This window comes from Gopherus flavomarginatus, chromosome 4 (genome assembly GCF_025201925.1).
Source record: "Gopherus flavomarginatus isolate rGopFla2 chromosome 4, rGopFla2.mat.asm, whole genome shotgun sequence".
In the NCBI taxonomy this organism is placed as follows: domain Eukaryota; kingdom Metazoa; phylum Chordata; order Testudines; family Testudinidae; genus Gopherus; species Gopherus flavomarginatus.
The window spans coordinates 161,995,564-162,023,368 of record NC_066620.1 but is presented as its reverse complement, the minus strand read 5'-3'; the positions used below and the strand labels follow the sequence as shown (position 1 = coordinate 162,023,368).

The 27,805-nt window shown below is 43.5% G+C and overlaps 1 protein-coding gene across 1 annotated transcript in view; it reads left to right on the top strand.

Annotated features, from left to right (window-relative positions):
• Positions 1-27,805, top strand: part of COL19A1 (collagen type XIX alpha 1 chain) — a 372,962-nt gene that overhangs the window by 161,391 nt on the left and 183,766 nt on the right. The window contains exon 13 of the mRNA XM_050951630.1: positions 3,562-3,615. Within this exon, the coding sequence (XP_050807587.1) occupies positions 3,562-3,615 (54 nt within the window). The remainder of the gene's footprint in view (positions 1-3,561; positions 3,616-27,805) is intronic.

The window sequence follows — 27,805 nt, the reverse complement described above, 5'->3', positions numbered from 1 at the left end:
AGAATCAGAACTCTGTTTTATAGGAATTCTTGCTTTGCAGAAAGAAGAGAGAAACAATCCACAGAATAATGTTTGTGAATGAAAGTAATTTAATCTACTGAAAATTCAATGTAAATTCACATGAAAATCATACAGTGCGGCAGGCTGACCTAGGTTCTTTAGATGCTAAAGGGATCCTGGCCTGTCTGCTAAATGATCTTTGCTTTTGTCTAAACAACCAATGAGCATTTTGAAGTCTGACATCTTTTGAATCATGGAAACTGTAATATTTGTATCTCTCACCTGCACCCAGCAACCACAATCACCACACTACCAGCCCTTTGTGGCCTGCACCACTCATCAGCATTTTAAGTGATTGCCTGCCTGCAGTAGGGAGGACGAGTGTTTTCTAAGGCATAGCACAGGGATCAGCAACCTTTGGCATACGGCTCACCAAGGTAAGCACTCTGGCAGCCGGGCCAGTTTGTTTACCAGCCATGTCTGCAAGTTCGGCTGATCACAGCTCCCACTGGCTGTGGTTCGCCAGTCCAGGCCAATGAGGGCTGCGTGAAGCAGCATGGGGATGTGCTGGCCACCACTTCCTGCAGTCCCCATTGGCCTAGAGCGGTGAACCACAACCAGTGGGAGCCACAATTGGCCGAGCCTGCAGATGCGGCAGGTAAACAAGCTGGCCCGGCCTGGCCTCACCCGCCAGGGGGCTTACGCTGGTGGGCTGCATGCCAAAGGTTGTCAATCCCTGGTATAGAAGATCATCTTGGCTTGTGACCCAGCTTTTTCATCCATGTTATATGGGTGGTCTTAATTTGGATTAGACAATCTGAGGATGTATGTTATTTCTGCCATTGCAGAATGAAATATGGAAAGGTATACTGTACTCTGTACTCAGGCTTGTATAGACTTCATTGGGTTCACAGAGTGCTGTTGAAGCAGCACTGCACATGTTCATCTCATTTTCCATGTATATAAAATATGTAAACAAATAAAGATAAACCACAAAAGGAAAAGTATTTCCTGATATTCAAGTGATATTTTTTAATCTCCTAGAAATATATTAGAAAATGAAATCTTAAAATAATTCAACTAGAGTAGTGAGATGTTATTGTAAATATATTATTGTACTTTTGGAAATTCTGGCAAACTGTAACAATAATTTGACTATTGTGAGTTGAAAAAGGGGAAACCAGCATTACACTTCCAAGCTGTCAGAATGATACAGACAAATAGAAATCTAAAAGATTTGTTCTTATTTAATTCAGTTTCTTCTGAAGTCTTACTTAAGATACTTAAAAACAATATTCATTTTGGGGCTTTGCTTACATTTTAAGCTGCTGTCAAGGAATATTATGCTCTTGAACATAAGTCCAGAGACAAAACAGAGCTTAGCTGATAGCTAAAATGTACTACCAACATTTTAAACAAGGATTTTTTAAATTTCTAGAGTGGCCTGCTGGCATTAGTTTCCCTCCCTTCCTCCATCTCCCTTCCCCCCAATAAATAAATAAATATGAATCCATGAAAGTCTGTTTTGAACTGCAGCTTTGACCAAATATAAAAGTATAGGGATGCTTAAGGAAAAGCCTTCAGTGGATATTTTAGGGTAATATATAATATTGTTTGTTATGAACTAGATGGACAAGAGTTAAAACAAAGAACTACCTAGAGGCCTCTAATGTGGGGGGTCCATTAAATATACAGCCCTGTTGATGCTAATTTATTGGTAGGCTTCAGTTGTTTAAGAAGGCTCATATAAACTCATTTTAGAAAAATGGTGTTCTATTATTAGATTAAATGCCTTCTGTTATTGCCACTGGAGAAATAGCTTTGAATCAGGGTTGTGTCACAAATGGAATTAGTTGATCTCAGTTCTATAGCATTTAGCTAACAGAATTATGAAGATTATACTGACATAATTAATAGGCTTTGCTCAGACCAGTGTAGTCCCCTTGAGATGACTGAAATTCAGTGCACTGCTGTTCTCTTTCTTTGGTTGACATGAAGGATTTGATCTTCAGTACAGCCTGTTCCCATGGTTTTGTGAGAATTATTCTTATTACTTGCAAAGCTCAGTCTAGCTGCATTTACTGAGCAGTTTAGCTTTGTTGGTTCTGGAAACCGATCTCCCATTAATTAGGCTGCGTAAGCAGAAATCTCAGTCACTCCTGATGGAACCTGAATTAAGGAGAGTGGAGTGGTAGACAAGAGTTCGTAAAGAACTGAATCTCTTTAATAGAACTTTAAAATAATATTTTATTGTGTAATTAAGAGTTCATATGGGAATATGTGAACTAGCCTATATCCTTCTAGTCTATCAAATCCTTCATGCTGCCTTTTCCTTTCCATTCTCAAGATAAAGGTATTTCTGTGAGCATTGTACTTAAAATAAATATTTTAAAGATGTGAACTGTTTTTTTTTAGGTGAAATCGAAGAACCATACAGCATTACAGATTAAAGGCAAAGAAACCCTAAAAGCATCTAGTAATTTGTAGGACATTTCTCTCACAAAATGATATGAAACATGAACTCAGAATAGTCATTCCTAAGAACTATTTTCTTTCCCAATATGTTGAATTATAGGAAAATTTTATGTTGTTACTTGCAGGTTAATTGTGTTACTGCAAAGAGTTACATTAACAACATTGTGGACATTACTCTCAATGGGAAGTATTCTAAGGAAAGTGGGAGCATTCCTGTTCTTATAATTCTTGTTTAATAATTATATTATGGTAACATCCAGATTCCTCTATCAGGATAGTGCCACTATTGTGCCAAGCATTGTATAACTAAGGGTACATCTACACTACCCACTGGCTCGGTGGGTAGTGATCAATCTACTGGGGATCGATTTATCACATGTAGACACGATAAATCGATCCCCGATCACTCTCCCGTCGACTGCTGAACTCCAGCCGTGTGAGAAGCAGAAGCAAAGTCGACAGGGGAGCTGCAGCCGTTGATCCAGCGCCCTGAGGGAGTGATTGTAAATACTTATTCTCCATCTGAATGTAACTTTCTACTTTTAAAATTTTCTTTGCACACAGTTAACAAATATTAAATTGAAATAATAAATCAGAGTTTTCACCTGTGGTGGAGGGAAAAGTAAATTATTTCAGTCATATAGGAACTTTCTTATACATTTCTTAGTCAAACTCAGTATCAGAATACACTGTTTCAGCTGGCAGAGTGAGAGAGTGACAGTCCCCAGACCTCTAACAGATGACTCTCTAATGGAATAATTTTGTCTGTTTCTATTAAACATCCATCCATCCACATTTTCTGAGTGCAACATTGCAACCATGAATATTTACATGGTGTTCAATGTTTCTTGCGAAGAACTGAGCATTAGCTTCCCAGATACTTGGCACCTTGTGTGGTCAAGCTCTTAATTTGGATGAAACACCTCTTTAAGTGTCAGGAATAGTTTTCCTATGCTGTCAGCAATAAATATATTGTACTGTATATAGAACACAGTAATGAATATGATGATGTTTTTCCCATAATGCAGTTTTCCAGCTGAAAATAATTTTTGTTCATAAAACTAAAATATATACTCCACCTCCTAGGGTGAGAAGGGAGAACAAGGAGAACCAGGACCTGAAGGCATGCATGGAAAAGATGTAAGTTGATTGATAACAGCAGTCTATAATTTATAACCTTTTAATTCTTACATATAAATAGCTTACATTATAAATTACTGTATATCCTCCAATAGAAAGCAGAAGACAAAATTGCTAGTTCAGAGAATACACATGCTGCGTTGAAAAGTAACAATGGATTTCCTCTATAACTCTGACTGTTTTCTGTTCTAAAACTTTCTTGATTAACTGTTAAAAAAGAAGAGAGAGATTATTGTCTAAAATGTCCAAAAAAGTCGTCATTTCTGTTAGGTTTTAATCAGACTGATTTGAATGAGGTTAAATATAAAATGAAACAGTATAACATAATGTAACAATAGAAAATGTTACTTACACAAAAACAATGAGTGTCTGGTAAAGCAGTAAAAATAACTACTATACCTTAGGAAAAGAGAGAGAAGGGGTTTTGAAAGCCTGTAGAGCTTGGGAGCTAAATTGGGGAAGAACATTTCAGGAGCAGGACTAGGAAACATTTTGTGTGAGGTTTGAGATAATTGAATGGGGAAGTCAGAGGTCAGGGAGCACCTAAAAATTACTGCTCAGGTGCCATGAAGGAAAATGGAACAAGTTTGTAGGTTGGAAATGAGCCCTGGGGTTGTGTGTGTGTTTACTGTTCATTTGTTTTGGACTTTTTGTGGAGGAGAGGGATCTTTTGGAGCCAAGGAGAAGCTAATGCTGAATCCCTGATTTCTGAGAAGGAAAAAGGTTTAGGTGACTAAAGGGCAAAGGAGTTTTGTATTTGGAATAGCATGCAACAGTTAATCCAGATTTCTGTTGCACCAGAGGCTTCCCTCAGCACTTAACACTTCATAGGGACATGCCAAGGCACCTGATTATGTGGGCATCCTCTAAGCTGTCTCCCACATTGCTGCACAAAGTATTGTGCATATGCTGGAGAATTCAGCAAGATGGCTTTAGGACCTACCCCCATCCCCATGCATCCCCTTCAGGAGTATCATCATGTCTCTTTTACAAGCCAGGTCTGTGTTTTGCTGGAAGTCTGGGATCTCCATGGGGAAAGCAGCAGGGCTGCTTTAAACCATCATTGCCAGTCTGCATCATACCACAAAGCTTTCAGACATGTTCAGGTAAAGGGAGGAAAATTCCTTCAGCATGGGAGCTCTTGCAGAAAACCAGTATCTGTCACCTGAACCTTCCTCACTTCTTCCCTGCACCCCCTTCTCCTTTGACTGTGATACCCCTTGAGAAGCTGCTCAGGTGAAGGGCATAATATTGGCACCCTTTCCCCTTAGTGAGTCCTACTTCTGTCTGAAAAGAAAGGAAAAGGGGAGCAGGCAGAAAATCTTAATTTATTTTTCCTCCCCAGCTCAGTCCCAAAATGACAACTCAGAAGGTTTTAACAGCAAGACTACCACAAATTATTTTTTATTTTGCCCTCCTAGGTCCCTTTTGTGACCTTCTAGGATAGGGTCACCTTGGTTAGGTCCTGGTTCTGCAAGGTATCAATTCTGCAAATGTAGAGAGCTTGTAACTGGGTGTTGATGGCATTCAGCACCTCACAGAAAGCTGTCAAGTACGTTGAGGAGCTGAACCTGAACGTATAGATTCTGTTGAAAACTAGAAACATTATCAGGATCAGATCTGGAAGGCAGGAGAATTAGTCAGTGAAACATCTTTAACCACTTCGCCAGTGGTGTCTGCCGTGTTTGCTAATAACTGTGAACAATGAGTGTCATTAATTGCATTGAAGCCTGACATGCAGTTTATAGCTTTTTAAATATGCTTCCCATTTATGACATTCTTTATTTCAATTGGCTTTTTATATAGTGTATATTCTTTGCGGAAAAGTTTTTTTTCTTATATTAGGGAGCTATATTTTTACACCAGATATCTAGTTTTTCTGCAGCCAGCATCTCCCACAATTCTTGATGTCTGGGCTGCTCTTGTCTCTCTGAAAATCATAGAGGCAGAACACTCCTTTCAAGGTCTTATTTCCACTTTGAACTTTAACGTCCAGAAAGTGGGGACCTGCATGTACCCCTCTAAACTTAATTCCTAGCTTAGATCTGATAACGCTGCCACCAACCAAAATATAGTGTTTGGTACACTTTCTGTCCCCCAAAAACCTTCCCTGGGGAACCCAAGACCCAAATCTCATGGGTCTTAAAACAAAGAGGAATCAACCATTCCCCCTCCCTCCCCCTCCCAGATTTTCCCCTCCCTGGGTTACCCTGAGAGATAGTGTGATTCAAACTCCTTGAATCTTAACACAGAGAGGAATTCACCTTCCCCCCTCCTCCTTTCCCCCCCACCTAGCCCTGGTGAGTTCAGACCTAGTCCCCTTGGGTCTTACACAAGGAAAAAATCAATCAGGTTCTTAAAAGAAAAGCTTTTAATTAAAGAAAGAAAAAGTAAAAATTATCTCTGTAAAATCAAGATGGAAAATGTTTACAGGGTCTCAGCTTTACATAGACCAGAGGGACTCCCTCCCCCTTAGCCTAAGTATAAGTTACAGCAAACAGAGGTAAAATATCCTTCCAGCAAAATACCCATTTGCAAATAAAGAAAACAACATAAAGACTACTCCGCCTTCTATCTAGTTAGTACTTACTATTATGAACATGAGAGACTGTTTCAGAAAGATTGGAGAAAACTGGTTGCACAACTAGCTCCTCTTAATCCCAAGTGAGAACAAAGAACAACCCAAAAAGCACAAACAAAGACTTCCCTCCACCAAGATTTGAAAGTATCTTGTCCCCCGATTGGTCCTTTGGTCAGGTGTCAGCCAGGTTCACTGAGCTTGTTAACCCTTTACAGGTAAAAGAGACATTAACCCTTAACTATCTGTTTATCACAACCCCCCTCAGTGCTTGCTTGCTTCCAGTTTCTCTGCCTCCATGGCAGCATGTGGATGCTGGTTTTTACAGCTCCCGCCTTCACATCTGCCTAAAGGGGGCTTTTTTTTTAATTGGGAGCAGTGGTGAGCAGTGATCTCTCTCCTGCCTCAGGTCAATTTTTTAGCCAGCTGTTACATCCCTCAAAGCTTCCTTGCTGGCTCCTCTGCACCTTCCCAGGTATAGTAGAGCAGCCTAAAAAGCACCAAATGAAATCCAAATGGTGCTCCATCATGAGACTGCCTTCCTAGGCTTGAGTGAGTTATGCCCTGCCTGTACCCAGCCTTCCATCTCTAACTCTGTTTCATGCTGGGGCTATGGGTCAGATAGGACGGTGGATTCCCTTACTCACCGGAACAACATGACTCTGACATGGGAAAAATGGACCAAGAGTCTGGGCAGAGCAAGGAGAGGCTCAAAGAATAGGAGCATCCCTGTCAGCTAACTCAGGGTTAAGTCCCCAGCAGCCACTGGAGAACGGAGAGGGCAGACATGTGGAATCACGAACTCTCCCTCTCTCTCGGAGACACCTGGTAGGTGGGGTTCTAATTGGGTGAGCATTACCTGTGTCAATGGAGTGGTATGCCCGTTCAGTCCATCCTGGGGTGGCTGAGAACAATGGGGCGAAGCTAGTGCACAGCTCCTTGATTTGTTGCCGCTTCAGACGTTCCAGGGTTGTGGAGAGGTTCACCTCTTCCACGCCACCGTCTTTTTTCCCGTCGTAGTAGACACCGTCAGGCCACTCAGCGTCATCTCCTCCCTGGACTGTAAACTGACAAACCTGTAAGTCTCTGGAATAAAAGGGCTTGAGAGAATTAACATGGTACACTCTGGGCTTTAGGGAGGAATTGGGAAAGGCTATGAGGTAGTTAACAGCTCCCAGGCGCTCTGGGACCGTGAAGGCCCTTCCCAGGATGTGTCCATTTTATGGGCCTGTTGCGCCTTCAAGACCATAACCTGGTCCCCTACCTTGAAGGAACACTCTCTGGTATGTTTGTCATACCAGGCCTTTTGCTCTTTTTGAGCATCTTTTAGGTTTTCTCTAGCAAGGGCTAAAGAGTGTCGGAGGGTGTTTTGTAGGTTGCTTACAAAGTCCAGAATGTTAGTCCCTGGAGAAGGCATAAACCACTCCCATTGCTGCTTCACCAACTGTAATGGCCCCTTAACCCCGTGACCATACACAAGTTCAAACGGTGAAAACCCTAAACTGGGATACGGTACAGCCCTGTAGGCAAAAAGCAACTGCTGCAACACTAGGTCCCAATCATTGGAGTGTTCATTGACGAATTTACGTATCATGGCCCCCGAAGTTCCATTAAACCTTTCCACCAGGCCATTGGTTTGATGGTGGTAAGGGGTGGCAACCAAGTGATTGACCCCATGAGTTTCCCACAGTTCTTTCATGGTCCCTGCCAGGAAATTAGATCCTGAATCTGTAAGGATGTCTGAGGGCCAACCTACCCTGGCAAAAATGTCTGTTAGGGCTTGGCACACAGTGTTAGCCCTGGTGTTGCCTAGAGCTACTGCTTCCGTTCATCGGGTAGCAAAGTCCAAGAAAGTCAGTATGTACTGCTTTCCTCTGGGGGTCTTTTTTGGGAAAGGATCCAGAATATCCACAGCTACTCGCTGAAATGGCACCTCAATTATGGGAAGTGGCTGGAGAGGGGCCTTGACCTGGTCTTGGGGTTTTCCCACTCTTTGGCACACCCCACAAGACTGGACATACTTGGCAATGTCCTTGCCCATCCCCTCCCAGTGGAAGGACTTCCCCAACCGGTCTTTGGTTCTTTTCAGCCCAGCATGGCCACTGGGATGATCATGGGCTAAGCTTAAGAGCTTTTCCCGGTACTTAGCTGGAACCACTAACTGTTTTTGCGGATGCCAGTCTTCCTGGTGTCCACCAGAAAGAGTCTCCTTGTATAAAAGTCCTTGTTCTACAACAAACCAGGATTGACTAGAAGAGCTGAGAGGCGGTGGAGTGCTCTGTACCGACGCCCAAACTTTCTGAAGACTGTCATCTGCTTCCTGCTCAGTCTGGAACTGTTCCCTTGAAGCTGGAGACACCAGTTCTTCCTTAGACTGTGGTCTTGGGCTTTGTCCCTCTGGAATCAATGTAGGTTATGGAGTTGTTTCCGTTGCTGATGAACTGCTCTCCGCTGGTGCACCAGGGGGTATTTCAGGCTCTGGCTGAGCCTCTTGGGAGTAGTTGTCTGCTGCTTCTGCCAGTTCAGGCTCGCTGGCGCCCTCTGGCGTTGGGGTTGAAGATGGATTTGCAAGCACTGTCGTCAGTGCTGGCAATGGTTCTGGTGCTGGCTGCTTTTCCAGTTTCTGGTCTGGGACTGGAAGCACTGTGGCTGTTTCCATTGTTGGCATGGGAGCCGGGTCCACTACCTCTGTCGGGGCCTCTGTGGATGGCTCAGGAACAGGAATGGGTCTGGAAGCTTGCCTGGTTTGGCTGCGGGTAACCATTCCCACTCTCTTGGCCGGCTTCACCTGGTTGGCCAAGTCTTCCCCCAGTAGCATGGGGATGGAATAATTGTCATAGACTGCAAAAGTCCACATTCCTGACCAGCCTTTGTACTGGACAGGCAGTTCAGCTGTAGGCAAGTCTACAGCTTGTGACATGAAGGGGTAAATTGTCACTTGAGCCTTTGGGTTGATGAATTTGGAGTCGACGAAGGATTGGTGGATAACTGACATTTGTGCCCCCGTGTCTCTCCACACGGTAACCTTCTTTCCGCCCACTCTCAAAATTTCCCTTCGCTCCGAGGGTATTTGAGAGGCATCTGGGCCTGGGGATCTTTGGTGTGATGGTGGTGTAATGAACTGCACTCGGTTGGGGTTCTTTGGGCAGTTGGCTTTTATATGTCCCAGTTCATTACACTTAAAGCATCTACCAGCTGACTGGTCACTGGGTCGAGGTGGGTTACTGGAGACTGGTGAGGTGGAAGAATAGGGCATCTGTGGCTTTCCTTGGGTTGTAGGTGGGGTCTTTGGCTGCCCTCGGTTGTAGGGTTTATTGTCGGTGTGCCCTCTGGGGTATTCGTTCCCCTTGACAGTAGCTTTTTTCTTTTCTGCCACTTCCATCCATTTGGCTCCAATCTCCCCCACCTCGATTACCGTTTTGGGTTTCCCATCTAGGATGTACCTCTCTATTTCCTCAGGAATACTGTAAAGTGCTTGGATGCTCTGCAAGAATGAGGCCCACACACACTGTGAGTTATTTGGCTTTAATGAAGGTAAAGTGACACATTTGCAACGGGGACCCTGGGCGTTGCTGTCACTTTGGCAGGGAACCCAGCACTGAAGCTCAGCTCGGCCTGGGTTGGAGTCCAAAGGCGGGACCGGGAGCATACAGCTATATATATACACAATACAAAAGCAACTCATACATATGCAAAAAGAGACTTCCCACAAGCTATGCCCGCCCTTTGGCCTAAGGCCATACAAACTGGTTTCAACCAGTTAAAAGCAAGTTATAACTGGCATGCCGTGTCCTACAATGACCGGCCACTTAGCAAGCAGGGGCTTTCCACAAGGCCGCCGAGAAAGCGGAGATACCCTAGCTAGGCCGTGACACAGTCTTCCGCAGTCCCCTACAAATACCATCTAAGAACTGCTCCATTTGTATCGGGAGATGCAGCTCGTCCATATTGTTAACCTTTGTTCCTGATATCCAGGCTTCATAATTCTTTGCAATGTGGTAGGCGTGTCAGGGGAATGACACATCTGGTTTCCATTTTTGGTTTCTGAACTGCTGACGGGCATGTTCAGGTGTTATCCCCATTCTGTATCTGGCCTTGGTTTGAAAAAGTTTATAATCGTTCATTTTCTTCTTAGGCATTTCAGCCGCCACCTCTGCTAAGGGTCCACTGAGCAGTGGCCTCAATTCTACCATGTACCGGTCTTCAGAGATGCTGTACCCAAGGCAGGCTCTTTCAAAATTTTCTAAGAAGGCCTCAATGTCATCACCTGCCTTGTAGGTGGGAAATTTCTTGTGCTGTGGAACCATTATTGGCAAAGGGTTGTTAGGATTGGCTGTGTTCTGTTGCCTAGCCTGTTCTAATTCCAGGGTCTGTCGGTGGGCCTCCTTCTGGAGTTCTATCTGTCTTCTGTGGGCTGCATCTTCTTCTTCTTGTTTCCTTCTGTGGGCTACCTCTTCTTCTTGTTGTTTTCTTTTGTGGGCCACCTCTTCTTCTTGTTGTTTTCTTTTGTGGGCTGCCTCTTCCTTGGCTAGTTCTGCATTAATTAGTTCCATCCGTCTCCTATGTTCATTTTCTTTGACTATGGCTTGTTGCCATGCTCGTTCCTGTCTCAGGCTTTCCTTGGAACTCATGGTTCCTGCTTTCTTGTGCTGAGGCGCCCTCTGGTGTTTACTGTCTAAACTGCTGGTTCTCTGTTGGCTTCCTGGGGTTGCTTAGCAACAGAGTCCTTCTTAACTTACTAGCCTCTCCTGAAAGAGTTAAAAAGCAAAAGAAAACTCTCTTTCATTTACAAATGTGTCCTGGCTGGAGGGCGTTGCTAACCACTTAAGGCTGCTTTGTTTAACAAAGGACTGTTGTTAAACCTTAATAGCCCTCCCTATGCACAGCTAGAACGGAGCAAGGGGAAAAAAATTCCTCTGGCTGCAGTTTAAAAAAAAATAAATCCCTTTCCTCTGCTTATAACCAGCTAGCAGAGAAGCAAATTAATAATCTTACTGGCTTTTGGATTCTTATCTATCCCACTCAGCTGCCACCCATGTCATAGCATTCCCTCTCAGATCTGAACCTTAGAGTTCAGAAAACGAGATACTAGCACCTGAATCCTCTAAGCTTAATTACCAGCTTAGATCTGATAGCATTGCCACCACCCAAAAATATAGTGTTTTGGGGCACTCTGACCTCCCCAACCTTCCCTGGGGACCCCAAGAACCCAAATTCCTTGGGTTCTTAAAACAAGGAGAAATAAACCATTCCCCCACCTTTCCCCCTCCCAGAATTTCCCTCCCTGGGCTATCCTGAGAGATACTGATCCAACCTCTTAAATCACCATACAGAGAAGCATCTCTCTTCCCTTCCACAAAGAGGCAAACAGATTCAAGGAAAACAGAGAGAGATTCTATCTCTCTCCCCTCCCGTCTCCCCCACCCGTCCTGGTGAGTTATCCCAATCCCCTGGAATAAAACAAGGGAAACAAGAAAAAAAAATCAATCAGGTTCTCTAAAAGAAATCTTTTAATAAAAGAAAGGAAAAAGTAAAGAATTATCTCTGTAACTTCAAGATGTAAATATTACAGGGTCCTGTAGCTTACAGACACCAGAAAGAGACTTTCCCCCCAGTACCAATACAAATCAAAATATTCCCAGCAACTACACATATAAATGTTAACCAGCCAGATCCACAATTGCAAATAGAGTAAAACAATCAAAAAGCCTAAACCACCTGTTTTTATTTACTATTTGAAAAGAAACTTAGAGAGCCTGTAGTAATGTCTGGTCTCTCTCAGACCCTCTGAGAGAAGAACACACAACGGACAAAGAACACACACAAAAGCTTCCCTCCACCCAAATTTAAAAGTATCTTGTCTTCTGATTGGTCTTCTGGTCAAGTGTCCAGTTCCCTGCTTGTAACCCTTTACAGGTAGAAGAGACATTAACCCTTAACAATCTGTTTATGACACTCTGCCCCCCAGGGAGAGTGCCCTGGAAAAAGAAGCAGGGCTCATAAGCAGCCCCCCTTCTTCCCAAACTGGCCACCCCAAGTTGAATGGGACCATGTAGGTGGACTCAGAAAAAGATCTTGTGAGAGGACTTCAGGCCCTCTGCAAGGCTAGCTGTGGAGGAGCACATATGCTCTCTAAGCAAGCTAAAAAGGTTTAAAAAATCAAGGGAAATGACAAAGGAGAAGAAAAAGTATAAAAGGTTTAGGAGGTCTGAGTCCTCTGACTCCTTTTCTTCTTCCCCCTCCTCCTCCTCAGAGGATGGTGCATTGTCGGTCTCTGACCCCAATCAGCACCAGGGAAAGACTCAACAAATGTTTTTTCCTCTGAGCAATTTTAGGCCATGTGCAATGAGGTTGTATCCATATTCGGATTCAACCTGGACAAAATCCTGAGAGTAAGCTTCTGAGCAGATTTCTCCTCTCAAAATCTTCCCCTGAAGCTACAGTTCCCTGACACTCCTCCTTCAAGGAAGTAATTAGGGGTGAATGGGATAAGCTAGACAAGAGCAAGCACATTGACAGAAATGATCTTGGGTTTTATAGGATCCAGGAACCAAAAGTCCTGGTTACTGAGATGCTGAATGTTCATGTTGCTGCAGCTTCCCTGGCTAAAGAAAAATGAAAGCCACTCTCTAAAAAAGACTCTGAGGCCTCTTTATCCTCCCCCAGGGGATCTCTAAAAGCTACTTGGTTTGCAACGGCATCTCTCTCCTGGCTCAAAGGTCTCAGACCCCTCGAGGATAGAGATCACCCTGAGTTTGGCTCTTTTTAAAAGAAAGATTTTCTGCAACAGCATTCGTTGCTGAAGCCTCAGAGAGCACAAGGAGAATCTCAGCCAAAGCCATGGACTCCAGCTCAATGACCAGGAGCCACCTATGTCTCAAGCCCTGGAAGGTGGAAAACCACTTAAAGCAGGTTATGTGCTCTGCCAAATTCATGGGAGCCCTGCTTTTTGGAGAGAAACTAGACAAGGTAGTGGCAGACATGGCAGCAAAATCTAAAGAGTGCCTTCCAATGTCACACCATGCCTTTAAGAGAGCACAGAGCAGCCTCCAGACAAAAGAATTCCTTTCATCCTCACAGAAATATCAATGAAGATACAGCACATTCTCCAGAGGAAAGCTGTGGAACCATAGTTCAGGAGGAAAGCCCCAAGAGAACCCTGCCACTCCCAAAGCCTCTTTATAACAAAGACCACCTAGGCCTCTACCTGGAGCTGAAGCTTGGGGGCAAGATTTCCCACTTCCTGGAGTAATGAGTTGCTTTGACCATGGACTAGTGGGGCAGGGAGATAGTGTGCCTGGGATACTCCCTCAAGTTACCAGCTCCACCCCATGCATTTTTCATCCAGTCCCCCATCTCAAATGACCAAGTAGAGCATGGTCTAATCCAGAATGAAATTTCTCATCTCCTGCATATGGGAGTAATAGAGAGCACTCCCTTAGCATACAGATTCTCAGGGTTCTGCTCCATCTCTTTTATCATTTAGAAGCATACAGGGGGACTCCAAGCCATTATAGCTCTCAAAAGATTCAACAAGTGGATGAAGAAAACAAAGTTGCAGCTGGAGACCCTAACCTCTATGGTGTCATGGCTAGGGGATTTTCTAAGTGCAATGGATCAGCCGGATGCATACCTCCACATCTCTATCAGACCATGCCATCCCATTTACAAAAATGGTGGTGGTAATCATATTGAGACGCCCATCACAGGATAACATCTTAATCAGAGCTCCATCCCCAGCAGCGGGACACGGAGCTACATACTTGACCTTGAATCTCTTGCAGGCACATAGTTTTATTATCAAAATCAAGAAGAGGTCCTTGATTCCTTCCACCCAAATAACTCAGTTGGAAATAGACATAGACACTTTACAAGCAAGGATGTATCCATCTCTAGGATCCACAAGATTCTTGACCTCCTCATGTAGGCAAGAGGCCTACTAATGCACTAAGCCTTCAACTGCTAGTTCCCCTAGTACTGTGCCTAGGGATCACTTCACGAGCGCAATCACACATCAGGCTCCTTCAAGGCTTTGTCTTCAATGTATGGAACTACTCCCCAGAACACAAGAAAGATCAAGTGATGGTTCTGGAGTGGGTAATCAACTCCTTAAAATGGTGGTCAGCCCAGGTCAATGTCCTTAAGGGCATATCCATATGCCTTCCAAATCTTCCTGATCCTCACAGCCAATGCCAGTCTGGAGGTCTGTGGAGTGCACCTGGGGTCCCAAATGGTTCAAGGCACCTAGAACCTGGAAGAAAAGACCCATAGCATAAACCTTCCAGAACTAAGAGTAATCAAGCCGATGCTACTAGGGTTCCAGCCCAGCCTAGAGGGGAGCCATGTCCTGTTTCAAACAACAGAACCACAGCTGTATATGTGAACAACTGGGGAGCAAAAAGCCCAGCATTTCATGTTGAAGCAGTGGAAATCATGCAGTGGGCAGAGCATTTTCTCTTCTCCCTCAAGGAAGTTCACCTAATGGGAGATCTGAACCAGAAGGCAGACTGGTTCAGCAGGCACATGGTAAACAACTCCAAGTGGTGCCTGAATCAGTACATTCTTGAGTTAATTGTCCAGTTGGGTTGGCCTGCCCCCAACTGACCTATTCATGAACCACATGAATGTGAAGGGATCAAAGTACTTCACCAGGGAAGTGGACCCCAGATTCATGGAGAAAGATGCCCTATCACAAAGATGGCTTTAAGGGCCTTCTTTGTGCATTTCCACCCTTCACATGACCAGGAAAGGTGATCTGGAAAATAAAAGGAGAACAGGGAACAGTAATATTGGTAACCCCACACTGGCCAAGGAGACCTGGTTTTCTGGCCTGATAGAGATGAAGCTGGAATTGCCACTACAGCTCCCAAAGGGACAAGACATCCTGACACAATGTCCTCTGCTTAATTTGTATCTGACCCAGGTGCATCAAAAGCCTGACTATTGAAAGGAAAGTGTTAGTATCGTTGGATCTGTCCTCCAAAGTTATCAGAACACTTCTTTCTTCTAGAAGAGTATCAGGTTTGAAAGTAGTATACTCCTTTATTTGGACTAGGTTTTGTGGCTGATTCCAGGATCAAAAGCAAACCCTAGAAATCCAGGAATTCCAGCTATCTTGGATTTTTTTCCAAGAGTCTTCAGACACCATTGCACATCATGTGTCTGCCCTTATTAATGTGATATTCACAAGATCTGCAGATACTCTGGCAGAGAACCCCCAGGTAGCCAAATTCCTTAGGACAGTCTAGTTAGCCAAGCTGGTGATTAGACTTCGTTTTCCAAGTGGGACTCCACTTATACCAAGAGCCATGAGAAACCATCCCTTTGAACCATTGACATCAATGTCAGCATTTTATTTATCGATCAAAACTTGCCTTCTGAGAACTATCTCATCCACCAGGCTAACGTCAGAAATGGTGGCTTTCTTTATGCAGAACCTTACTGCACGTTTCATGAGGACAAGGTGGTGCTCAGAATACACTCCACCCTTTATCTTGAAGCTGGACTCTTCTTCCCATGCTTCCCAAGAGGTAGCTCTATCTTCATTCTGTTCAAGGCCCCACAGCATCCCATTGAGTAGAGGTGGCATGACTTAGATGTCAGAATATCTTGGAAAATTTACCTCAGACATAGAATCCATGAGGTCAGTTGCTCTGATTGTATCCTTCCATCTGAAGTGCCAAGGACTCAGAGCTTTCAACTCCTCTATTGCTAGGTGGATTAGACTATGCATTGTGAAAGAGTACAAGGCATCGGAGATTCCAGTTTCAGAAGGGGTCAGGGCACACTCCACACTATCCATGGTGACCTCATGGGCAAAAAGAGCTAATGCATCCAAAGTGGCAATTTGTAAGGTGGCCACTTGGTCGAGTGCTGCCACCTTTATCAAGCAGTACAAGGTGGACTTCCTCACCTCTGTAGAGGCTTCTTTTGGCAGGAAACTGCTGCAGGCAGTGACCCAAAAATGATTTTGCCCTTTGAGCAGATATTATAGATGAGGAGGGATACCATTTTTCCCTTTTCTGACCTTTTCTATAACCCTTTCTCCATCTGTTCACTGCTTGCTACTTCCCAGACATCAAGAATTGTGGGAGACACTGGGTTGCAGAATGGGAAATTTCTTACCGATAATTTCCTTTTTGCTAGCAGTGGCTCCCACAGTTCTAACCACCATGGATGGCTCATGAGTTAAGGGTAAAAAGTTAAGTGAAATCATCACCATGCGGTCATCTTCCTTGGTCTAACGTACACAGTTACTGCGTTATCTCTGGAGTGTTTAATGGTGTTATGCACGTTTTATAGCTTGGAAATAACTCCTCTGGAAGCAAGCAGGAGCTGAGGGGACTTTGGCAGACTCAGATCCACCTCTGTGAGCTGCAGAGGGAGGAGAGCAACTGAGACATCCAGAATTGTGGGAGACGCTGCAATCAGAAAGAAAATTAACAAGAAGAAATGTTATGATTTTTGGCTAATAGTGCATATCATCTACTTGAAAATGTATACTATACATTCAGCTGAACCTACATTTAGGGATTCAAAGATGTAATCTCTTGTAGCCTGCGTGTCTAGAAAGGTGAACTGTATACTTTTGCCATGCATACGTATATGCTTACAGCATGGAAAAACACATCTGTGTTTCTTTCCATAGCACTAGAGACATTTCTGTGTTGGTTCTTACATGATCTCTATTACTACACAGGATCTTGTTCCACAATCTTTTTAGGATGAGTAAGGTATATTGTGTATCTGGTGAACTCTAAGACAGGTTTGCACTGGGGTAGTATGAATGCATTCAGTATTAACGCTTTACATTTTGAATATTTCAATCAAGTGAGCTGCTTATATTGTGTCAAAATGTGATAGATTATCAACACAAGAACTTCAGAAACTATCTCAGAAAAATATACTTTTGAAGTCATATTACACAAGACACTTGGAAACATCACATGACTATTTTTAACACTTAAATAAGATGCTTTGGATTCAATTATCAGCATGCTTAGAGATACCAGTCATTGAGCTTAAACTTAAAGGGCTGTATGCCCTTGTGTCTCCATTACTGTCAATGTCTCACACAGGTTACCATTGAGCTCAGCCCTGTTGTCAGCATCGAAGCATTCCACTCAGCCATTGGTGCAGTTCCGTACCTTAACCCAGCGACTGGTACTGATGCAAATTGCTCAACTGAGGGTGCCTGTACAAGCTGTACTCTTGGTAATGAGGAAACCTGACAAAGCCTGCAGACCACTTAGGATTACTGGTACTGTCATCTCCAGCCACAGCAACTTTGGCTACGGTGTCAGTCCTGGGACTCTTTTCTGATCCATCAAGAGTTCTGGTATTCAAGGGATCTCTTGGTGTCAAATGAACAAGAGTCCTCACTGTTGTCAAGTAGCAAGCACTTCATGGTACTGAGACCTCAGTTTCTGAGTGGCCATTCCCTGACACAGGACTCTATTCCATCCTCATTGACACGCCCTTCCCCCATGGGATGATATGGAGGAAGAAGAGGACTCCCAGTCAGTCTCCTCAATTTCTGTCAGGGGTTGTCCTACATACTACTTTGGGAATCTGCCTTCATGAAGGGAGGACTTTGCAGCACATCAAGCATGGTGGGCCCAGCCCTGTATGCCACCCCCTCTCCATTATGGACCTCTACAATGGCCATTTTGGGATCTGTGAGCTGCCTATTGGCAATAGGTCAATAAACCACCGGTACCACCCCAGCAGCAGACCTAGGTTCCACATCCACCCTCTACCCCTCCAAGGCAGGAGGAGACATTTGAGGAGTTGGAAGCCATAGTTGATGAGGAAGTCACCCCTGAAACTCCTATTTTGTCATTGCCAATTGAGGCGCTTATGCCTCCCCCTCCTTCCGTTGCTGATGACTTTAGGCAATTCCAAGACCTCATTAGAAGGGTAGCGGGTGCTCTGTGGATCCCTCTTGAGGAAGTCAGAGACCAGCAGCACATGCTGCTTGACATTTTGTAGTCAGCGACATCCTCCAGAGTGGCACCACCCATTAATGAGGCTCTCCTGGATCCAGCTAAGATAGTATAGCAGACACTGGCCACTATTCCACCAACATGCAGAAGAGCAGACAAGAAGTATTAGGTGCTCCTAAGGACTGTGACTTCTTGTTTTCCCATTCCCCACCAACCTCCCTTGTGGTGGATGTTGTGACTGAACAGGGTAGATGGCACTTTCCCAGGCTACCTCCTATGACAAGGACCAAAAGCGACTGGATCAATCAGGTGGTCATTGCTAAATATAACTTCACAAATTACAGCGAGCTCGTGGCCTTTGTTGAACATCTGCCACAGGACTGCAGGAAACTATTCCAATCTATTGTTGCTGAGGGTCGGCTGTTGGCCAAAATGGCTCTTCAAGCGTCCTTGAACACTGCAGATACTGCTGCCAAGTCCCTCTCCATGGTGGTAGTTGTGTACAGGACATCCTGGCTTCAGTTTTTGGGGTTTCCAAGAGCAGTCCAAAATAGGTCAGAGGTCCTTCCCTTTGATGGTCACAGGCTCTTTTTGTAGACCACAAATGATCCTCGGCATGTGCTTAAGGACTCCAGTGTGATCCTATGTTTCTTGGGCATCTATGTACCTATGAACAGGAAACATTTCAGTAAGTTACAGACTGCCTCGAGATCATGTCCTGCTCAATTTATGGGTTACCAAAGACCCATGGAACCTTCCAGAAAGATGCAGAAGTCTTAGAGGAGGAGGGCTGCCCAGCTGCCATCCATGACCACTCAGGTCCCTCCCTTTGGGGACTGCCTTGTCCATTTCTGCCTGGCTTGGGAGCAGATCTCCACAGCCCAATGGGTCTTGGAGATCATAACATCGGGCTACACCATCCAGTTTTTGACACTGGGACACATGGCCAGAAAGGCTTAAGCATCCTGCAGGATAAATGACCCAAATTCCACCTTTAGGAAGATATTAGTAGATGCTGTTTGTGTTTTTTGTGTGTTTACATATCTATTGTTAGATGTTGACAATGTAATCAAACAGTTGCTGTCTGTTCTGTATTCTGCTAATTCAGAGATCAAAAGGAGAATTTAACATTTAAATGAACTGTAAATATAGTGATATCACTCTTTGAAATGTATAGCCAATCACCTGTGAATGGTGAAAAACAGGCAATTGCCTTACGTTAACCCATGTAGCTAATTACCGGTGATGCTTAGGAAATAGCTTTACTTCAAAGTCTCAATGATTGCCTGTTGCTCACCTAAGGACTCTGTGCTGTCAAGAGAAGACCTGGAACTGTATAAAATTTCTTGGGACCTGATCCTTTCATCTCAGATCTGCTTGATGCTTTATGCAGTGGAAGCTTGAGTCGTAAGACTGAAATCTCCTGGTCACCCTGGATATGAACATTGGACTGAATCTATGGACTAATTCAAATAACTATTTGCAACTCGAGAGCTCACTCTCTCTACTGTGAAACTGATCTGTACTCATGTCTGTATGTATACTGATCTTTTAACCAATACTCTCTCTTTTCTTTTTTAATAAAATTTAGTTTAGTTAATAAAAATTGGCTGTAAGCATGTATTTGGGTAGGATCTGGAATATTCACTAACTTGGGAGGTAATGCGTTCGATCCTTTGGGATTGATAGAACTTCCATATTTGACTTGGCTGTCGGGGAGGGAGCCCAAAGGCTGAGTTACTTTTAAGGGAACTGTGTTTTGGTTTCTGGGTAAGCAGTAAAGTATTATAGAAGCTATTTTGTGCTTGCTTGGTAAATCTAAGTATTGGAATATCCACCAACTTTGGGGATTGTCTGCTCCATTCTTTGCAGTTTGCCATAATTGAGTAACCTCAGTGTGGCCCTCTTGGAATCCCGGTCACAGACACTCCCTTCTAACCTCTTCCCTGTCCCTTTGCAGCAACCCCTCTTACCAAAAAAGAACAGAAGTTGGAGGATGATCTTAGATAGCTGAACAAGTTTGTGAAGCCCCAAATATTGAAGGTAAGATCTCCTTCCTCTAGAGCAGAAATTATAGTAACTCGTAACTATAATTTCTGCATTAGAGGAAGAGGATTGGTTTTATTTCCTTGACCTGCAAGACACCTTCTTCTATATAGCTATTCATCCATCACGAGGGAAATAACTAGGCTTTGCTGTGGGCCAAAATCACTTCCAGTACCAAGTGCTTCCCTTTGGCCTATCTTCGGCCCCAAGCGTGTTCTTGAAGGTTCTAGCAGTCATGATATCTTACCTTTAACAGGAAGCGGTTCTCATCTTCCTGTGTTTTAACGAGTAGCTTCTCAAAGGCTGCTCTTTCTAGGCAGTGAAGTTATCCACTGAAAGGCCCTTTCTCTGTTCTGAGAGTTGGGCCTAAAACTAAACATAAAGAAGTTGACATTAGTACCGGTGCAAGGAATTCAGTTCATAGGAGTGTACTCAGAGTAGGAGGCAGCCAGCACGTACCTCTCTTTAGACAGATTTATGACTCTGTCGGTACTAGTAAGTACAATTCAAGGAAGCCCTCAGATATCAATAGGAAACTATTTTCAGCTCTTTGGCCATATGACAGCATCACCTTTGTGACCAGTCATGCAAGGTTAACCTTGGAAACAGTGGAGGTGGGAGAACAGCTTATTCTCTCATTAGACACACCTCAGTCAGTCAGGGGGCAGATGCTTTGCATGGCAAGAACTCCCTGAACTGGTGGAAAGGTAAACTGCACGTCTGTGCAGGCATCTCTTTCTGCCACCCAACCCCATTAATGACTAACAACCAATGTATCTATATTGGGTTGGGGAGCCCACTTCAATGCCCTCGCAGTTCAGGGCAGATGATTTGCCCATGAGATAGGTCTCCATATAAACCTGTTGGAACTCAGAGAAGTCAGGAATACTTGTCTCCATTTCCTGCCCTTCATCAGGAGCAGAGTGATCAGGACCGTGACAGACAACATGTCCTACATGTTTTCCATCAACAAGCAGGACAGAGCAGCATCACCCTCTTTGTGTGCCAAAGTTATAAAGCTCAGGAACTGATGCATAGCCAACCACATCCAGATTTCAGTAGCTTACCTTCTAGACATCCAAAACACCACTGCTGATGTCCTCAGGAGACACCTCTCCTATGACTATATATTGGAGCTGGATTCTCAGGTCCTCTGGGACATATTCTAGAGAAGGGGTAGGCCGTTTTGCCACCTATGAGAAGAGGAAGTGTCCTCTCTCCTATTAAAGGGAGCATCTGGGTTACCACTCCCTGGGGTCTGCCTTCCTTCTAACATGGAAGAGGAATCTGTCTATGCCTTTTCCCCAACACTCCTAATTCTAAGAGTGATGAATAAGGTCAGGTAGGACAAAGGCCAGAGTTAGTCTCATAGTACCTTCCTGGTCAAGATAAGCTTACCTGCTTCAGCTCTGTATCCAGCCACCAATCTAACTACAAAACTATCAACCATTCTCCATCTCCTGTCTCAGGACTAAGATCATGCACTTCACCCCAATTTGGTGGTTCTGTCTCTTAGGGCCTGGCTCCTGGATAGCCCGAGGGAATTTCCTGCTCTACAGATGTACTGCAGGTCTTAGTGCACATTAGAAAGACATCCACTTGCGCTACTTACCTGCAGAAATGGAAGAGATTCACCCACTGGTGCAGTCATTGTTACCTTCAGCCTGAGCTGGTTCCTCTGGCCCTCATCCTGAATTACTTGCTGGATCTGAAAACATCTGGGTTATCCATCAACTTGGTCAAGGTACACTTGGCTGTCATATCAGTCTTTCATCTCTGGTCAAGGTATTTTCCATTTTGCTCACCCAGTGTCGTCCAGATTTATCAAGAAACTGAGTAATCTCTTTTCCTACATTAGGTACACCACCTCTTCTTGGGACCTCAATCTAGTTCTTAACTACCTTGTGAGACCTTCATTGAACCAGTGACTACCTGCTCCTTTCTTCATTATCTATGAAGACGGCTTTCCTACTTGCCATCATGTTGGTCCATAAGGTAGGGAGATTGGGTCTTTGATGGCCTATGCCCCTTCACCACATTCTTTCATGATAAAGTCTCTTTATGTTCGCATCCTAGGTTTCTACCCAAGGTTACTTTGGATTTTTTTAACTAATCGATGTATCTACCAATATGTTTTCTGAAACCTCACAGTTCTCAGCAGGAATCCTACTTCCATACCATGGATGTTAGAAGGGCCTTAGCTTTCTGCTTGGATAGGACTAAGCAGTTTAGGAGACCACCTAGACTCTATCTGTCCTTCACAGATAGGTCTAAGGGGGTGCTCATTTCTTCTCAAAGACTTTCCAAATGGACATTAGGTTGTATCTACACCTGTTATCAATTGGCAGGTGCTCCACCTCCCTAGAGGTTGAGAGCTTATTAAACCAAGTGACATTTCTGAAGAATATCTCAGTTTGTGAGCTATGCAGAGCTGCTTTCTGCACTTCGCTGCATACGTTTTCACAGCATTGTGCCTTGCTCCATGTCATGAGGTCTGATTCTGCATTTGGTGAAGCCCCCACCTGCTCGGTAATCAGTTAAAGTGGAGCAACCATAGAGATACTCTTCTAAGAAGAAGAAATGGTTACTCACTCTGTCCAGTAACTGTGGTTCTTCAAGATACATGTCCCTATGATGCTCAACTATCCGCCCTCCTTCCCCTCTACTTGAATTGCTCCTTAAGAGGATAAGCAGATAGAGAAGGAACCGAGGGCAGTTTGCCCATGCACCCCTATATACACTCAGTGTCTGCTACGAGAAGGTGGGCCATGTGGGCACTGCTAGTTAGAAATCTCTGATTAAGGGGTCAAGAAGCATATGGAGTGGAACACCCATATAGGTACATGTATCTTGAAGAACTACAGTTGCTGTACAGGGTGAGTAATATTTCCTTTAGATTACAACATTTCCTTTCTTCTTTCTGTTCTCCCCTTGTGAGAACTTTTCGTCCAGACAGAATGGCACAGGGATGCCAGGTCTTCTTTTTAGATCAGTAGTATGAAGTACTGAGATGTGACCCCAAAGTTTACTTCCCTGGTCTCAACTTAATTATACTTGCCATTTTATTTCATTTCATTTCATTAGTCTCATTCACAGCAAGGTTTGGGAGCAAAACTCTAAATATATTGAGTTACATTGCACAAGTCCATTTATTACTGAGTAAACCCAAGTTATACAACACAATATCCCAGTTTGAGCCATTATTCTAAACTCATCTGACAGCAGAGATACTGTGTGTGCCAGTAGTACAGCTGATACGATTGGTTTTGGCTTCCTAAAGAGTAAGTATAAATAGTTTACATGTTACCCTTTAAATCCTAAAGTATATGTTTCCATTACACCTGTAAGTAATTATTTAACTATATAACATAAAGAGTAATGTTAACTTGAGCATTACATCAAAACTTTATCCCTACAAGCCACTTAGAGCCTCCTAACATTAATAATACCATCAGTTCTTAATCACTATAGGCTCTGCATAGTCACATTCTCTGATAGCAGTGTGAAGAGTCAGCACTAATCCTGAAATATACCCTGATACATATAATTACTTCTCAGTCATGCTTAAATCCTACATCCCACATGAAATAAGAACAGATTTGCAATGTAAATACTCATTAATGTAGCTGTGGAGAAACATTAAGATCTATGTGCTATTCAGATTACTGCCAGTTGAATTGGGTTTGAAACGGAAATTCTAATCCATGAAACTCCAGACTCTTTAGGCAGGCAGGAGAGGAGTCCACAGGACACTACTGGTAATTGTTTGACAAATTAAACAAAATCCCTGGAAAAATCATTAAATGCACAATGTTGATGTATCATGTCTACAATTGGGTTTAAGCACAACTAGCAAAATACGGAGTGGAAATGGTAACACGTATCTGAAATGAAAAAAATATAGTACATACTCCATGTATAGCTAGACCAATTGATTAAATGAAGAATTTTCTTCTCCAATGAAAAAGGGTAATTGAAGAAACCTTTTCTGTTAAAATATTGGCACTCTTGTTAGATTCCCTCACTTGGAAACTAAAAGTTCAGAGGACAGACCTGTGAAAATAATTGGGCTGTCAAATTAAAGCAATTAAATTCTATGCAGAGAAGAAATAATGTTAGGTAAAAAATGTGCACCATTTTGTTTCCAATTATACCAGCCATGTGTTTTTATTTCTATGCTTGCCGAGGTGGCAGAAGTCAGTTTGAGGTTGGGTAGAGAAGAAAAACAGATGTACAGAAACATACAAATTTTTAGACAGTTCCAGTGTCAAGGTACATAAGCACAGTATTTTGTTTTTAGATGTAAATGCCTTACTGGTGTCTCTTACAGAGGTGTTCTACAAAAAAATGCAAACTTATTTTACAGCAACATTTTACAGGTCCATTGTAATGCTCTGAGGAATTTATAGGAGAACATAGATGAGAAATTGAGATTGTTTTTTAAAGTAAAAATCAGCTATGTTACTACATTATATTTGGTGCTTGAGAACTTTGCTAGGAGCAAAGCAGAATGGGGTGCTAGCCCTTGCTTTGAAACCCAGAAAATCCAAATAGAGTGCAGTGTTTGAAGTCTATGTTTAGTGGAGAGGAGCAAGAGAAAGATCAATGCTTATACAGTAACTCACTTAAAGTCTTCCCGGTTAATGTTGTTTCGTTGCTGATCAGTTAGGGAACATGCTTGTTTAAAGTTGTGCAATGCTCCCTTCTAACATCATTTGGCAGCTGCCTGCTTTGTCCACTGCTTGCAGGAAGAGCAGCCTGGTGGAGCTAGCTGGTGGGCAGTTGGAACCAGGGTGGACCGACAGCCCCCATATCAGCTCCCTGCTCCCTTAAGTTCCCTGTGCAGCAGCTGCCCAGCAGGCTAGCAATTGCAGATGTCCCTCCACCCACTGCCATGTGCTGCTCCTGCCATCTGCCTTGGAGTGGCTCCCCGAGACTCCTGCTTGCTATGTGGGGAGGTGGAAGAGGGAGGCTAATGTCAAGGTGTCCCCCTCTCCCCTGCTCCTGCACCCCGCTTACCCCATCTTCCATAGAGCAGGGGTGACACGCAACAGAGGGAGCTTCCAGGCAGCTGCTGTCCCATCTCAGCTTGCTGATCTACTTAACAAGGCAGTGTACTTCTGACCCCACTCTTCATACTTAAAGGGGAAATGCGCATCTCTCTCTCTCACACACACACAGGGTGTGTGTCTCTGTCTTTGTCTGCTCTCCCTCCTTTCCTGCTGCCTTGTACAGTAGAGTGTGAGAGTTAACCCTTGAGGGCTCAGTCAATTGCTAGTTTATCATTTAGCATTAAGGCATTCCCTGGAAACATCCCACCCTCTGACTCCTCCACCTCAACCAAGCTTCACAATCATCATCATCACTGTGTACCATTGTTTGTTTAAAGTGTGTGTGTGTGTGTGTAGTCTTTTGTCTGGTGAAAAAAATTTTCCTGGAACCTAACCTCCTCATTTACATTAATTCTTATGGGGAAATTGGATTCATTTAACATCATTTAAACTTAAAGTTGCATTTTTCAGGAACATAACTACAATGTTAAGTGAGATGTTATTGTATTAGAACTTCATGACAGGCGCACAGTCAGGTAGTCAGTTGTTTATGTTGAAGCATGATACTGTTCGCCCCAATCTGTTACATCCTGATGGTATCAATCTCTGTGACTCCACGACTGATATTTCAGTTTAGGTTTCCTGAGTGTGCTATATAGTAAGTTGTGGGTTGGTTGTCTATGGAGTTGTATAACTCAGTAAGAGATCAATGATCTGCCCTGTAGTCATTTTGATCCGTACTGTAGGCAGCAGTAAGGTGGGCTGTTTGCCCTGTTTTCAGTACATAAAGAGGATCGGCACCAGCATGGGAGATTTTAGCACAAGGTAAGATCGAGTCCATTTATTCAAATGCAGGACGTGGAATTCATGTCAAGGAATATGTGTGAAAGAGATGTAAGAACATTTTCTACATGCATCAATAAGTGTACTTAATAATAAATCATAGGCTTTTTTTCTTCCCCAGTAACATTCCTTTAGATGAGAGATCTGCCATCCTCAAACAGTTATGCCAGTCTTGTAGTATTTTTCAGTGAGATGTTTGTGCAATGTAGTGCTTGTTATATTGTATTCCAAGTTTCAGTAAGAGGCATATGAATTGTGTATGAGGTGACTGGGTGCTTTGGTTGGAGCCCATTGAACTTATTTGTGGCATTATTTGTGCACTGGCAACATAATGTGATGTCAGTTAGTGGTGTCTTTCTAATTTTTATGAGGCATGTACGCACTGGTTGCCACTTGGCATCTCACAACATTTTTAATATATAGTATAGTTCACATAGTGCTTAAAGGAATGAAAGAGCACAGGTAGATTTTATATAATAAGAATTCAGAGTGCAAAGCATTTGGGAACAAAAAGTTTATTTTCCTAATGTTCACTAGGCTTCAGAATGTGACCTATTGATTTTTACAGGTACATTCTTACAGAATTAACAGTTCTGGGCACTGTACTTTTCTTCAGATTTTTGTGGCCAGGTTAATGGTTAATGTAGGATAAGAATCTCAAACAATAGAAATCCATATGATAGGTTATGAGCAGCAGGAGATCTTGCTAAAACACCACATGCTGAAATTGCAGGTCCCATGGCATTGTCCTCTTTCTGTATAAAGGCCCAACAGGGAGGCTTCTCTTTGAACGTAACCAAATGCAAATATCATTGTAGGATAGCCCCCAGCATACTTTCAAACAGCACCCAGCTCAAGGTGATCTTCTCTCTTTGACAAGTCAGATAACGTTTCCATAAACTGGAATGCTGGATAAGCTGCCCAATACAGTTTGTCACATATGTAGACAGGTATTTAGCAAGCTGTACAATTGTTTATTCTTTTTACCCTCTCAACTGTCTCTTATCTGTAGAGAAGTTTGCTGGCTGGCAGATCATTGGGATGTTAAAGTCCTGTAATAAAGCTCAGGTGGCTCAAGGGAAAAATTTGTTCAAGCCTCTTTTCTGTCCTGGTCTCTCCTGTGTCCTTTGGCTTTTCTCTACTCAGCCTCTTCTCTGTGGTTGATCCCAAGGACTTGTGGAACTGTTTATTTTCCAGTTCCAGATAACAACCAACCTTGCTGAGTAAATTGTTCTCAAAACTGTTACCAAAACTTTTCACTAAGAGGAGCTGCAGCAGTATTTCTCAGAACACTAAATCAAGTTAGTCTTTCCTGACTTGGTATCAAAGCATCCCTGAAAATGGGACGATTTTCTATGGCAGGCTGTCCCCAGCTGGCTGTTCAGGTGTTTTTTTGCTTTTCTTAAATTTAAAACAAAATTACAAATCTGGCTGCTGCCTTGGATGTCCAGTAAGTGATAGGTTTTGTTTAATGTATGTATGTGTGTACATGAAGTGACAGACAGTTTGAAGTATACAGGAAATAAAGGCCCTCTTTGAAGGGATAAAGGAAAATGTGTTTTCCACAAGCCAGCGTTTCCCACAGTTCTGGACATGTTGGCTGCTTTCTGCACTCTGCAGCTTTAGAGGCAGATCAGCATTTTAGCTCCCCAGGCTCTGGCTATGCCCCCCTATGCTCCCGCTTGCTACCAGATTCTCTGCCTCTGTGGCAGCAGATGCAAGCCGTT